The following is a 14,463-nucleotide window of genomic DNA, read 5'->3' as shown; positions in this document are numbered from 1 at the left end:
TATTATGCCTATTATAAGATTAGTCAAATCAGATATTTGTCTATTTCTCGTTTGAGAGAAATTTAAAAGCGACGTGTCTGCTCTGTTTAATCTTTATTTTTAACTATTTTTTAAAAGTTTGATTTTAAAAATAGTAAATTATTCATAAACTAAATTTTAAGATATTTAGAGTACCTTAAGAATTAAATTTTTAATTTATAATATTGTCCCCAGTTACTCTATAAATCCCTTGTGGAGTTTCAAAATAAAATGATTGGCCTGGATATTTTTTTAAAATGTAAATTATTTGCCATCATTGAACAAATTCCAGAGATCTAAACAAAAACATTGAATTCCTGTCTTCATTCAAGAAACCAGTAACACTGGGCCACCTCTTCTTGCAGGAATGAATTGCCTAAAACGGCATCATGCTGCCTTTTTAGGTGGACCATATGTCCTTCAAGTTTGCCGCAGTCTTCACCACTCCCTACAGTTTCCCCAGCACCAAGGTCAAGTACCTGCTGCCATTTACCAGCTGTCTTATGCCATTGTTTTGTTCTAATCTTTGATTGATTTCCATCATTCACATGATCTGCCTGGTCCTGCAACTATGTCACTTAAGAACGTTTCAATTCTAGGTGCACATTAAAATCATAGGATTTAAAAAATACTAGCTTTTAAAAAAATACTAATCTTGAGACTCACCTCCAAAAATTCTAATTTACTGTTCTAGTATGCGGCCCAAGCATAAGTATTATTTCAGTTTGTTCTGATGTGCAGCCAGAGCTGAGAACCACTGGTCTGTTGTGTTGAAGTCTAATAATTTTACCCTCGGGTGATCTATGTTACATTCTGCTTAATTCATTAGGAGAAGTTAAATGATCAGCTGGAGGAGCAGAGACAGGAGCAGGCCCTGCAGAGGTATCGCTCTGAAGTCGATGAGCTGGACCATTGGCTCTTAAGCACTAAGGCCACTCTGGACCTAGCACTGGGTACGCCTGAGGAGCCCATGGACATGGACGCCCAGCTGGTGGACTGCCAGGTATGAAAATGGTCTCGAAGGAATATGTCAAATCACAAAGCACGGTTTTAAGTGTAAAAACACACAGAAAACGTAATAAGAAAGGCTTGATGTAGATACAGGATTTTTCACAACCTATATACTTTACATATTTAAAGAACAGAAAAACAATACCTTATAAAAACTTAAATGAAATCCAATCTTGAATTTAGTCTTTTGAAAAATTTTACCAATAATGTCTAATCTTTAGAAAATCTTCAACTTCCTAAGGGACATTTTTTAAAAAGACTATAGATACAAAAACACTTATAGTGTCTATATACGGAGGCTAAAAGAAATACAAAGCCAATGAGAAGAATTCGTATCAGAGAATCAGACTGTGGGTAAATACAGCGGGAAGTGTCCCTAGGTGCTCTGTTGCTGTTTTGGTTCGAATTCTGATATGCTTTTTTGGAAAACTTGGAAAAACAGTCAGTTCTAGGCAGACAGACTAAACACAGGGAGGTTGCCTTTGGAGCAGAGAATTTCCTTTCTCTGATGTGAGGTCTCTAGGAATTAATGTCAGGAGTATTGGCATTAAGATTTTTATCGTAATATTATTTTCTTACCTCTTGGTTAATTTCAAACACACATGTAAGTATAGAGAATAGATATTGAACTCCCATGTGCCAATCATCAAATTTCAATGATGATGAACATATTAGACTTCACACAACTAACTAACTAACTAGCAAGTCTCTAGAAAACCCTACCTAATCTTCAGGGTTAAGTATCAGGAAGCATGACTTCATATTTATCCCATTTGGCATCAAAAGAAATATGCAAAAATTAATGATTTTTAAATTAAATTAATGAACACTATTTTTTTCCTTAATATATAGTATGCCATTTGGGTCATTCTTTGTATGATTTGAAGTTTATTGTAATAATGATCATTACAATTTGGATTTTCAAATTCTTTGGGCAACTTGCATATATTCAAGGCACTATTATTGTCTGCCTTGAGGGTAGACAATAGAGAAACACCTGCTATTGTTTTCTGTTCTTTATATTATCTTTTCTAAAGTTGCTTGTTGAAAAGAGACATCTATTTTTAGCATTTCCTTCTCACACTTGAAATTACCACATGTACTAGCATTTCGAAATGTTTTATCATTACTCCCACATCTCCCTTTTTTAGATATCTCTATTTTTATAGTTATGCATAAAGTCCATACTTCAGATAATATATTTCAGGATTTTTACAAAGTATTAAAGTGGCATTTTGACAATATTTTTAGAAACTAGAAGCATACAGAATTACACAAGTATACAACATTTCTTCTGTCAATTCAAAACCAGTTATATAATTATAAGTATGGCTTTTACACTTAATCAGGGCCACATTATGACTTTTGGGGCCCTGAAAGCTTTGCTTCCATGGACTCCTCCCTCTATAAAAATACTAAAATTTATATTTTTATTTTATAAGTGCTTTGATACAAAGTCTAATATGATCCAGAGTGGATTCATTATTATTATATTCATTTTTTCATTCTGACTTTAAAAGAAATTACAATTAAGACATTTCTTGGGCCCCCCAAAATATTATGGACCCTCAGCACTGTGCCAGCTGTGCTTACTGCAAAAGTCAGTCCTGCACAAAATTATTTTAATTTCCCCAAAATAATTTTCAGGATATCATCCTTTAAATCCCATTTCATTAAAAATTTTACTTTTCCATTTAGTTCTAGCTTTTTGGATTAAATATACTTCTTAGAAGTTCATGTCAGTAGTTCTGGTTTTGTACAGGGAAATAAAATATATTTTCTCATTAATAAATTAGTTGGTTGAAAATTACTCGATAGATTAGAAAGTACATTTGAAAATGTTCAGAGGAAAGGAGTATAAAAAAAGAATAATTTCTGTAGAAAATAAGACAGGTGTTATTTGTTTTGCTAGATTTTTTTTTTTTTTTTTTTTTGCTTTGTTTTAGTTTTTGTTAAGTCTCGCCTTGAAAGAAGGGAGACAATTTTGCTTCTTCTCTGGATTAGCCTCCATTTTAGTAGAAAACCTGCAGCACTAGAGAGTTGTCGCAGAAAGTGAAAGTAAAATTCTTAGGGAGACTTTCAGAAATGTAAGGTTAAAAATACGTCACAGAAGAAACAAAGTAAATAAATAAATAAAAAGATATAAGAGCAACGATCAGAAAAATAAAAAGTCAACCCAAAGAAGCAATGTTTTGAAAAAGAATCCTTTGAAAATTAACAAGAAAAGTTTCGATCATGTAAAGTCTTTACTATTATTAGCCATAAGCATCACAATCTAACAGTGATATCATAAAATAATTGAGATAACACCAAGGCATGGTCTTTTCTCTTTATCTGTTGGTTAAGTGGGCTTTCCATGTGTTTTTTCCAATATGATTTTCATCATATAATAGCTCATCTTAAATAAGAGAAAAATTAAGATGCTCAAGGAATTTTTAAAAACCCATATACTATTCTTCAAGGCTATAGGAAAACTAGGGGAAAAACCCCATGAAGGCATGTTCTTTTGGTGGAAGACTTGAGGAAGTGTTGCGTTTCGCTGTGAGAAACGGTCTTTGCAGAGGCTGCCAGAGGGTGTGAATGTCATCTTTATTTCTGTTGTCCCAGAACATGCTGGTGGAAATTGAGCAGAAGGTGGTGGCCTTATCGGAGCTCTCGGTCCACAATGACAACCTGCTTCTGGAGGGCAAGGCTCGCAGAAAGGATGAGGCTGAGCAGCTGGCAGCGAAGCTGAGAACCCTCAAGGGGAGCCTCCTGGAGCTGCAGAGAGCACTGCATGACAAACAGCTCAACATCCAGGTGAGGGCTGCAGCCTCTGACAGCGAGGCAGTGCTGCAGGTGCCGCTGAATACTTGTGCACTGCTGGCATGCCTTTTCTGAGCCTGTGCCATATAAAAGAAAAGGTGGGAATGACAGGTACTTATGAACACGCCCGCTTTACACAGACTTTAACATAGATTTTTCAAATAGGTTTTATAAGGTTTAATTAAATCCATAGACCCGAAGATTATAATGTAGGAAAAGAAGAGAAATACCCGAATCTAGCAAATACACAGTTTTTAAAAAACATTTAAACATAGGTCATGAATTAAGATGTCCTATAACATTTTAAATATTTTTCTTTTATTTCTCCTACATTCTACTCCTCAGGTATACTCAGACTTTTTTTACTAGGGCCCTCAACTTTAGACTTGTATATTGCAGGTGAATTGAACCATTTGCTCTCATGTGGCGACCTTAACCTTCCCTTACAGTGATGTTTGTTTTGTATTCCTAGAGCTTTTGGGAGTAGATCATTTAACTTTCCTTTGATGTCACCCTTTCTGTATCCTTAAGTTTCAGATTTGCTTCTTTTAAAGAACATTTCGCTATGTTTTGTTGGTTTTAAATGTTGTATGTAATCAGAAAATCTCTAACCTTTAAAGGGTGTGTTTAGTCCATTTAAATTTGTTGTGATTACTGATATGTTCATACCTTTATCATCTCACTTTTTTCCTATTATTTCCTGCTCTTTCTACTATTCTTTCTCTTTTTTAATCTTGTTTTAAGTGGTTTAATGCTTTTCTTTCTTGTTTTTACCCTCTACTTCTTAGCATATATATCTAACAAATTCTAAGTTTATATCTTAATTCTCTCCAGATCAACATAAGAACTTTAGAACACTTTTACTCAGATTTATCTCCATGCGTCTTTCATGCTGTTCTTGTCCAATATTTCTGTTTCGTTCTTTTTAGTCCCTACAAAATAGATATTACTATTACTATCTTATTCAAAATAAGCAGATATTTATTGAGAATCCACTATGTGCCAGCTACTACTATTCTATAAGACAGAGCGAAGGGGTGTAAAAAACAACTATTTATATCTACATCTGTATATCTCTATCTGCAAAGGATTATGGTTGGGGGCGACAGATAATAAATGCAATTTAAAAATATTAGTATCTATCTACTAAGTTAGAAGATGTGGTAAGAGCTACAGGTGAAATACCATAAGTCAGGGAAAGGAGCGGGGGCGGGGGCAGATTTATAGTTTAAGCAGGGTGGCCGCAGAAGCCTCCCTAAGATTACATTGGAGGAGTGAATCACGTGACCGTGAAGGGAGCGGGTTCCAGGCACAGGAGAAAGCACGTGCAAAGGCTGCCAGGTGGGATCATTTCTGCTGCGGTCCAGGAGGCCAGTGTGGCTAGTGCGGAGTGAGCAAGCAGAGAGTGGTGGCAAATGAAGCCAGACAGGTAACGGGGGACCCAGGGTGCAAAGGCATCGTTGTAGGCATCATGTGGACTTTGGCTTTTACCCTGGGGAAAATGGGAAGCCATTGGGGTATTTGAGAACAGAGGAATGACAAGATCAGATTTCAACCACTGTAGGGGGTCAGGGTGGAAGCTGAGGGACCAGTTAGAAGGAATAAGGCAGAGTATAGAGGCAGAGAGAAGTGATGGAAACGTCTCAGATTCTGTATAATTGAGAAGATGGAAGCTGTATCTGAGGAACAGATTTGGGGGGAGAAAGAGTAGTTAGGCCAGCAGTTTAATTTTGGACAAGTTAAGTTCGAAATGCCTATAAAATGTTAGTAATAGTTGGAATTCAGGGGGGAAACGTACACTGGAGTCATCTGCCTGTAGGTGGCCCTTAAAAGCAGGAGACTGGATGAGATCACCAAGGGAGTGAGGAGAGATAATGACGGAGGTCCTGGAACCAAGCCCTGGGACACTCCAGTGTTGAGTTTGGAAGATGTAGAGGATCCTGCCAAAAAAAAAGAAAAAAAAAGAAAAAGAAAAAGATTAAAAAGGAGAAACCAGGGAAGTGGGAGGAGGACTGAGATTTTGCTTCCTCAAAGCCACTTGAAGATCAGTGAGGTAAGATGAGGACTGACACCTGACCACTGGGTTTAGCCACGTGCAGCTCTGTTTCAGTGGCAGAGTAGAGGCAGAAGGCACTCTGAAATAAAAGCGAGACGGCGAGGAGAGACGTGGGAGCCGGGCAGTGTAGGTAACACAGGAGTCTCGCTGCAGAGGGGAGCAGAGGAAGGGAATTAGCTATACCAAGTGGGTCAAGAGAAATCCGCTTCGTCTTAAGATCAGAAGAATAATGACATGTTTCCATGTAGATGGAAATAACTCAGTAGAGGAAAAATTGATGTTAAAAAAGTGAGAATGCCAAAACAATTTTCTTCTGCAGGAGGGAGAAGGTAGGATCAACGAGGAGGGTGTGGTCTTAGAAGTACAGTATCAGGAGGGAGGGAGACACCTGTATCTGAGTGCAGATGCTGGCAGGAGCCAGGGCGCAAATATCGTGGTGGAGACTTAATGGACGTTCACTGTGATTTTGTCTATTTTCTCAGTGTAATGGTGATTTTTTTTAGACTAAACTACATATTTTCACTTCTTTGCCAATTGTGTGATTATGTGATCTGAAACATCAAACCTAATCTACAGCAACTATTAGAAGCATTGGAAGGATTTAATAAGATGACTGGCTTAGTAAAAAGATAAAATAGAGAATCAAAAAAAAGTTAGAGAAATAATATATGATAATTTCCCATCTATAATACCAACAAAATATGAAATATTTGGAATTTTAACAAACATTTTAAAACCTAACTGATAATACCAAAAATGTGAAAAAATTGAGAGAGAAACTTTATTTTTAGATAAGACTACAATATTTTAAAGATATCAGTTCTTCTTCTAATAGTGCATAAGTTTTTCTCAACTAAAATATGACCTGTATATTTTTTGAATGTGACAAAATGATATGAGGCTTACATGGAATAAAATAAACATGAAATAACCATAATATTCTGAAAATGAAGATTTATAAGGAACTAAGGAGTTTTATCATATATTAAAATACAATATTATAATTAAAATACTTTGGTATTGGCACAATAAATGGATGAACAAAAAATTAAACAGAATAAATATTCCAGAAGGAGGCTACAGTATATAAGGGAATTTGATAAATGATGTGGCATTTCAAAACAGTGGATAAAATATGATTCACAATGCAAATAATAATAAAGTAGGTGATCCACTTGACATATAATAACCTGGATTTTCTATCTCATTCTTTATTAGAAAAAAAAATATGTCACAGGTGGATCAAAAATTTAAATATAAAAATTAAACCTGAAAAGTTCTGGATATGTGGGTATTTAAAAAACAAAACCAAACAAAACCTTAAGATGGAGTCTTTACCAGAACTTTAATTTCTTTAAAAGTACTACACAAAAAATTTAAAAGTTCTGTATGACCAGAAAAGTATTAACCAAATTAAAAGACATGGACAAATGGGGAAGAAACTCTGAAATTCACACAAGTAATTAATATTCTTCATTTCCACAAATCATTCATAAATCAATAAGAAAAGGTCACCTAATAAAAATATGGATAAAAAATATGATAAGATAATTCAAAAGAAAAGAAATACAAATGGCCAATGAACCAATGAAAAGATATTTGGACTCACTATTGGAGAAATAAATGCAAATAGAGACAAAATACAAGTTTTCACCTTAAATTTACAGACGTTAAGATTCACACTCAATCTGACTTTATGAATTAAAACAAAAAGCGTTAAAAATTGAAGAAAACTAGGATGATTTTCAAACTGTAAAATTATATATTAACTCCCTTAGTTTTATTAAAAGGCATTATCAATCTAATGCATCCCCACCCTCCTGCCAAAATGGTAGTGTGTGAATGAATTTAATTAATCTCCAAAGAAAGCAAAACAAAGGAAAAGACTTCAAGGTTTAATATCTGGGATAGTTCTCACTTATAAAGTTCTAGTTGTACCCTTACCCTAGAGGCAGGTAGGAATGGAAGGGACAGCCTGACACACAGGCATAGATAGGGATTAAACAGGTAGGGCAGATTCCAAGGCCTCAGGGCCTGGGGAGGGATTACAAACGAGTGGAGCAGGCCTAGTCAGGACCTCGCGAGCTGGTCTCTGTCAGAGAAGCAGCTGCTACCCAGCTCCAGCTATTGCTCATACAAAAATTTGCAGGCGGCAATGCTAGATCTTCCAGAAAAAGGAATTTGGGATTTCTATCTAAAATCTCCCAATTTTGAAACAATGACACTTAATTCTAAAATTTTAAAATCATTTATGTGACAAACAAAGCATATCCAGAAGCCAGCCTCGGTCCTTGGGCTGTCACTTTGAAACCACTGTCCTCAAGTCTCCCCCAGCTTGGTCCCACCAGTTAGTAACTCTGTGACCTGGGGCGAGATCCTTGAACTTCCCTCACCTTTCTTATAAATCTGTTTTCTCATCCATGAAATAGGGATAATTAGAGTATTTAACTTTAAAAAATTCCGAGGATTTTAATGCAAGTAATGCTCTCAGTTAAGTGCTCAAATCACAGTGAGTATAATCATTAATAACGACAATTAACAGTTTGCACATCGCATTCTTTGGGAGCCCAGGAATTCCTGACGGGCTCGAAGGCCAGGTTTGAGACTGGTCAGGGCTGGCCTGAGCACGCTGACAGCAGCTGCCCTGCTCCTGCAGCGGCAGATCTGGCTGTGGCTACAGAAATTTCTCAGATCGAGGGAAGTCTTGATTCCGCTTGCAAGAGCGAGGAAAATGTGGTAATGTTTTACTGCATTGAACCTGGTCATCATTTATTTTTAAAACATTTAAGAATTTCATCCTCTTTCATCTTCAATGAGTTTCCAACATATACATTTTGATAGTTTTTTTTTTTTTTTTAATAATCAGAACTTTTCGAAGAGATTATTTTTCTAACTCTAGGACTAAAAGTAGCCCTGTTTATGTTGTTGCCATGAAAAGGATCATTTCTCTTCATGTAGAAAATTCGGAGTTAATCAGAAATTAATTGGAGGAAAAAAATCTTCCTTGGAATGTAGACATTCGTGGGATTTGCATGATTCAGGAGAGTTGGGATACCTTCCTAGGTTGTGTATGGCCTTAAGTACATCCTTTCACAGTGTTACTTATCTATAAAATGATATCTTTTAAAGCCATTCTTTTCTAACTAATTGGACTTCCATTCATATCAATGAACACTCAATCTCTTTAGTTTCTCTCCCCCGCCCCACCCAACAGATTTCTTCTGTACATGAAGGGACACATACTTGCATATAATAATATCTCTTGAATTACCTTGTATCTTTCTTCATAAAAGTTTAGGTTACTTTCACACATTATTATCCATCCATGGAGCAGAGACTTAGCCCTATATAAATAATGAAATGTTTTATAAATAAATGTTTTATGTCACATTTAGCGTTCCCCAATCCTCACTAATCTTCCAAAGAATGTTCCTGGCAAAAGTGATTACTGTTCTAGTATTTCCAAAATAAACAGCTTATATAGCTCCACCCAAGGAGGATTCTGGGGACAGAAGTCACTGTACTTCCTAGTCAGGGGAGAAAACTGTTATCAGACCTCAGAGAGAGTAATTATTATTTCATTTCCTCCCTCAGTGCCTTCTCATCCCGAGAAGGGGATGAAATCTGAGCTGGATTCTTAATCCTTTTGTTTCCTGTGGTCCAAGTGTCATGTTTCAAAATGACTAAATCAGTCAGAAAAATTCACTAAATTAAAAACCAACCTACTCACCTAGAAAATACATACTAGCCTTCCACTTTTGATGCCGCATTAATTTCTTTTTCTCTAAAGCTGTGGATTCAGTGAGTCAAACATGACTCGCCTTCGTAGACTTTTAAGTCTCAGAATCTGAGCCTGTGCCTGTGCATGTAAGAGTGGGTAAGCTGTCCTTAAGACCCAACACTGCAATTGTCTGTTTTCCAAGCACAAATTTGGTGTGAAGAATTTGGAAGGAGAGCTCTTAGTCAGACAGAAGTAACCTGCCTGGAGGGGCAAGGCAGTGCTGAGAAGTTCCCATGTGAGTCTTCAGGTGGGGGCTCTGCAAACAAACCTTTGCTGGGGAGTGGAGCAGAGGGGAGGTGACTGGATCCCACGAAAGAGAGTCAGTAGGTCAAGGCCATGGCCACTGTTTCACCAGCTGGAGCGGCTCTGACTGGGGACAACTTCCAGTCTCATGCACTGATTTCTTCTGGGGTCATTCTCTACAGGCCCCTGTCGACCTGCGATTTCATCCTTGCCAGAAGATCTGGGTGCATTTTGAGTTGGGAGAGAATCTGTTTCATGTAGAAACTTATGGGCGTCCGTCCTGGAAGAGGGTTCATCCACCCCACACCACCCACCTTCAGGAAATCTCTGTGTTTCTGAGGGAGGCATTCCTGGAGGAGTGGGGAGTATCCCAAACTCGGTGTCACTGATCACTCGTTCTGAAGGTCCTGCCGAGTGCAGATAGTATATTCTTGGCCAATGGCACCTCCATTTTCCTACCTACACCCATTCTCTGGCTGGGAGGCTGGATCGTCTTAAGGGAAAGGAAGCACTTGTGAGCTAAGGTGGCCCAGAGTCTGAGAGGACCATATTACCTGTAGGTTTCATGGTTTCTTTCGGTTCATTTACTTTCAAGCACCAATGCCAATGCTGCCAAGGGCATTATCTCAACATTATCTCAGACATTTTAAATTTCATTATGACATTCTAATGAATAAGACAGAAGGCTAAACAGACCCCATCCATTTCCCTGTAATAGTTAGTGTAAATTTCTGAAACTTAAAGGAACAGAAGGGTTTTTATGGGCAGTCAAGCCAGATGAGCTGAAGCGGCTGGGTCACATTGGGTGATGAAGAATAGAGCACAGTAACAGCAGCTCTGGAACTAGATGGCAGGACGACTCCTCTGTGGCACCAGTCTACAAGATGCCCCGCTTCTCTGGCCCCTGTGCTCCAGCCACACCGGCCCCTCCACTGTAGTCGCTCTGTGTGGGAGGCCAAGCCTCTGCCCCCAACAGGCTTTGCTCCAGCGGTTCCCCAGGCCTGCGGGGCCCTCCCCCACGTCTGTGCCAGGCTGCGGTTTCTCATTCATTACCCAGGGCAGTTATCTCCTCTGAAGATGCCTAGTCTTGGAAACCCTTCCCTATCACTCTCTGTCCCATCATCTAGTTTCCTGTTCTCTGTCGCTCTTATCATCGTCTTACCTTATCTTGTTGGTTTATTGTCTGTCTCCCCAGCAGGGCCCTTGTCTGTCTCCTTGCAAAGTATCCCCAGTGCCTAGAACAGGGACTGACTGACAGACAGTGGGTGCCTAATAAGTATTTAGTGAATGAGTTATATTAAAGTTGTGCAATTTTTTTTCATTTGACATGTGCACATACGTGAACAGTAAGGCTCTCGTTCAGAACTAATTCCATGCTGATATCAGTATGTTAGGGCCCTTGAAATTTCAGCAGCATAATCAAGCAGGAAGGGTCCATTCTTGCTGAGGTAATAATTAATGACTTTGTCTTCTTTAGCAACCTTTATCAAAGCCAGCAGTTGCAGCAGATGGGTCTGGTCCTGGTGGTAACAGTAAAGGAAGTGAGATTTAGAGTTACTATATTCTTGTAAAAAAATTTTGAATAACATCTGGTGACCACATCAGTCAGCTAAAAAGCCTTGCCTCTAACTAGGCAGTTTCCTCCTTAAACAGTTCTGAGTATAATCATCTATTGATTAGTCTCCCTCCTGCAAAGGCCATAAATTCGATGGGTTTTGTGTTACCATTTTTATTATTATTATTATTATCCAAATGGAGCCACGTTGGTATTACACAGACCACACTAAAGTACTTGTCACTCTGCTTCGGTTAAGGTTTTCCTGTGGGTAATATGACGCTTGATTTCTGCCTCGTTAAAAGCAGGGAACAGCACAAGAGAAGGAGGAGAATGATGTTGACCCAACTGCCACTCAGAGCCCCGGTGTCCAGGAATGGCTGGCCCAAGCTCGCACCACGTGGGCCCACCAGCGACAGAGCAGTCTCCAGCAACAAAAAGTAAAGCATTTCCTACCTCTCTCTAGCCTGCAGGTCTGCCAAGCAAATGCCTTGAGAGAAGTGTTTTAGAAGGTTGAGTTACCACTGTACTATACACAGGGTGCCCCTTTCTCTTCTCTGGACAGAAGCTAGTCCCAGCTGTTTCAGTGTACTTACTTGGGACCACTGGAATGATAGGTCATTTTACAGTCTATTCTTCAAGAAAAGCTTTAAAATTAGAATAACAATTATAATCTGCCTTATCAAGGTTACCTACTTTATTTTCAGACTTGTCCCAATTTGAGTCTATTTTATATAATGCAAACCTCAGAAAGACTCTAAGAAATGATGTCTCAGTTACAAGTCTTTTTTTAAAAGAAATGCAATTTTTTTTTCCACTTTCAAGTAGGTTCCATCACAAAATAGGATAGAAAGTTTTGCCTAGTGAAACAAATGAGCTCTAAAGAATAAAAATGGTTTCCCTTTGCTACCTTGATTTTTTGTATAGGGCACATTAAACTATTTTACTTTTTTCAAAGAATAAAGGCATTTATCATAAATAATGGGAAAGTAAAACCAAATCCATTGATAATCACATTTATAAAGTGGGAGAATTAACGAGAGCTTCTGCTGTCCCGGATCTATGAGCTAGAACAAGGCAATATTGACTTTGAAAAATCGAAGTCCGTTTTGTACCACTTGAGGGCACCATTGCCCAGCAAAATTTTCATTTCTCATCGATTTTTTTTTTCACCCAAGATTTTTTCAGATATCTTTTTATCAAACCAAAAAAGCTAGAGAGTACTTTAGAGAGCTATTTGAGCATTTACCTAAACCACACCTTTTATGCAATGTGCAAACTTGAAAACTTACTACAAGAGTTTTCTAAGAATTTTGTAGACATAGATCTATAATTATAGATGATGCTCATAAGTTAACGGAGATGTTTTCGTTCATCCTTTTCCTTGAGCAGGAGCTGGAGCAGGAGTTAGCAGAGCAGAAGAGCCTCCTCCGTTCAGTAGCCAGTCGTGGAGAGGAGATTCTAACCCAGCAGTCAGCTGCAGAGACCTCTGGTGGCGTTGGGTATGTTTCCAAACACCTTAACTTTCTCTTCCCCTTACAGTTTTTCTGACAGTAAGTCAGAAAATGTAAACAGAAATGTAAACACCTCACTCAAAATTTTATTTTAAACATCTGTAACATTTTAATCATTTTGTTTTCTCTTTGTATTAAATTTACTTGCATTTTGAACATTTTGTTGCACAGGATGAGCATAGCTAGTAATTATGATGGCTAACTCGTTTGCCCTCTTTCCAGTGTGCTCGATATATCTGTCCAGAGAAGATTACTTATGAGTTCATTCTTCAAAGTCAAATAAGAAATACATTTTAAAATTAGGTCCATGATGTTTCTAACAGCAAAACCTTTTTTATTTATTTTTTTTTACAAGAGCTTATCTTCCCCTAAATATCTTGATTTTTCTCGATGATCTATTTCTATAATTCCTACCTGCAAAGTCATTGAGCTTTGAGTCGTGGTTTGGCGTCTTACACTCAGAAAAGTAAAGTGTTAAAAGAAAAGTTAAGGAAGTTGGAGAATTTTCAAGTCGAAGATTTTGGTTTAGGTTGGAAGGAAAAGGAACCGCAGCAGAGTGGAAGAATCCCTGTCTTTTTAGTCTGGGTTTTAGTCTAGTTCTACAGTTATCCCCACGGATGAGTCACTGAGCTCTGAGCCTTGGTTTGCTCCTCTGTAGAATTAGAATGATAATTGACTACCTTCATCACAGAAGGGTTGTGGAAGCTGTGAATGTCAACTGAGAGGATGTACAGGAAAACTTTCTTTCACATCTAAAACACTGAAAAAAGAAGTTTCAGTGAAACCTGTGTCCCTATATTGCTAAGGGTTATGATTTAGTAGTTTCCTTTGGCAACTGTAGGTAATATGGCAAATCGCTCTAACTCTATTGGCTCCAGTTCTTACTTCTGAACACTTATGTAGAGGAAATAACCTGAGGGAAGAAATACATATTCTAAAGATAATTTTTGAAATATTATTTATGATACCAAATAATTGAAAAGGTAGAAATGCCCACTAGTATAAAAAAAAAGCCTAAGAAAAATTTTATACATTGGTAATCTTAACAAAAGTTTCTATGACATCATCAGAAAATGTATCTGTGATATTAAGTACATATGTGATATAAAATCGAATGTGTAGTGTATGTGTGGGTAAGAACAGAATAAAATGTAGATTATCAAAACTAACTTTGGAGAGGGCATATTTGGAGATTTTCTTCCATTTTTTTCTGTTTAATAAATGCTAACATATGTTGCTGACATATGACAGCAGAATTGAGTGTGTGTGTGTGTGTGTGTGTGTATCTGTATACACACACACACATATATATATATACACACACTTAAGAATTCCAGGGGCAAAATGACAGGGAGAAATCAAATGCAATAGACATATTATGACAGAATATATAGGAAATAGGAAGGCATTCAAGGAAAGAAAAATAAAACAAAAAGCAGCAAAAAATTTGATAGAACTAATAAATATCCATTTAAAAGAA

At 37.5% G+C, this 14,463-nt stretch overlaps 1 protein-coding gene across 1 annotated transcript in view; it reads left to right on the top strand.

Annotated features, from left to right (window-relative positions):
- Positions 1 to 14,463, top strand: part of LOC111741446 (nesprin-1-like) — a 137,943-nt gene that overhangs the window by 9,616 nt on the left and 113,864 nt on the right. The window contains exons 5-7 of the mRNA XM_023532163.1: positions 3,637 to 3,828; positions 11,778 to 11,909; positions 12,862 to 12,971. Of these exons, the coding sequence (XP_023387931.1) occupies positions 3,637 to 3,828; positions 11,778 to 11,909; positions 12,862 to 12,971 (434 nt within the window). The remainder of the gene's footprint in view (positions 1 to 3,636; positions 3,829 to 11,777; positions 11,910 to 12,861; positions 12,972 to 14,463) is intronic.

This window comes from Pteropus vampyrus, unplaced genomic scaffold (assembly GCF_000151845.1).
Source record: "Pteropus vampyrus isolate Shadow unplaced genomic scaffold, Pvam_2.0 Scaffold78, whole genome shotgun sequence".
NCBI lineage: Eukaryota > Metazoa > Chordata > Mammalia > Chiroptera > Pteropodidae > Pteropus > Pteropus vampyrus.
Note: the sequence above shows the minus strand (reverse complement) of the source record. Positions and strands in the feature narration are given on the sequence as shown.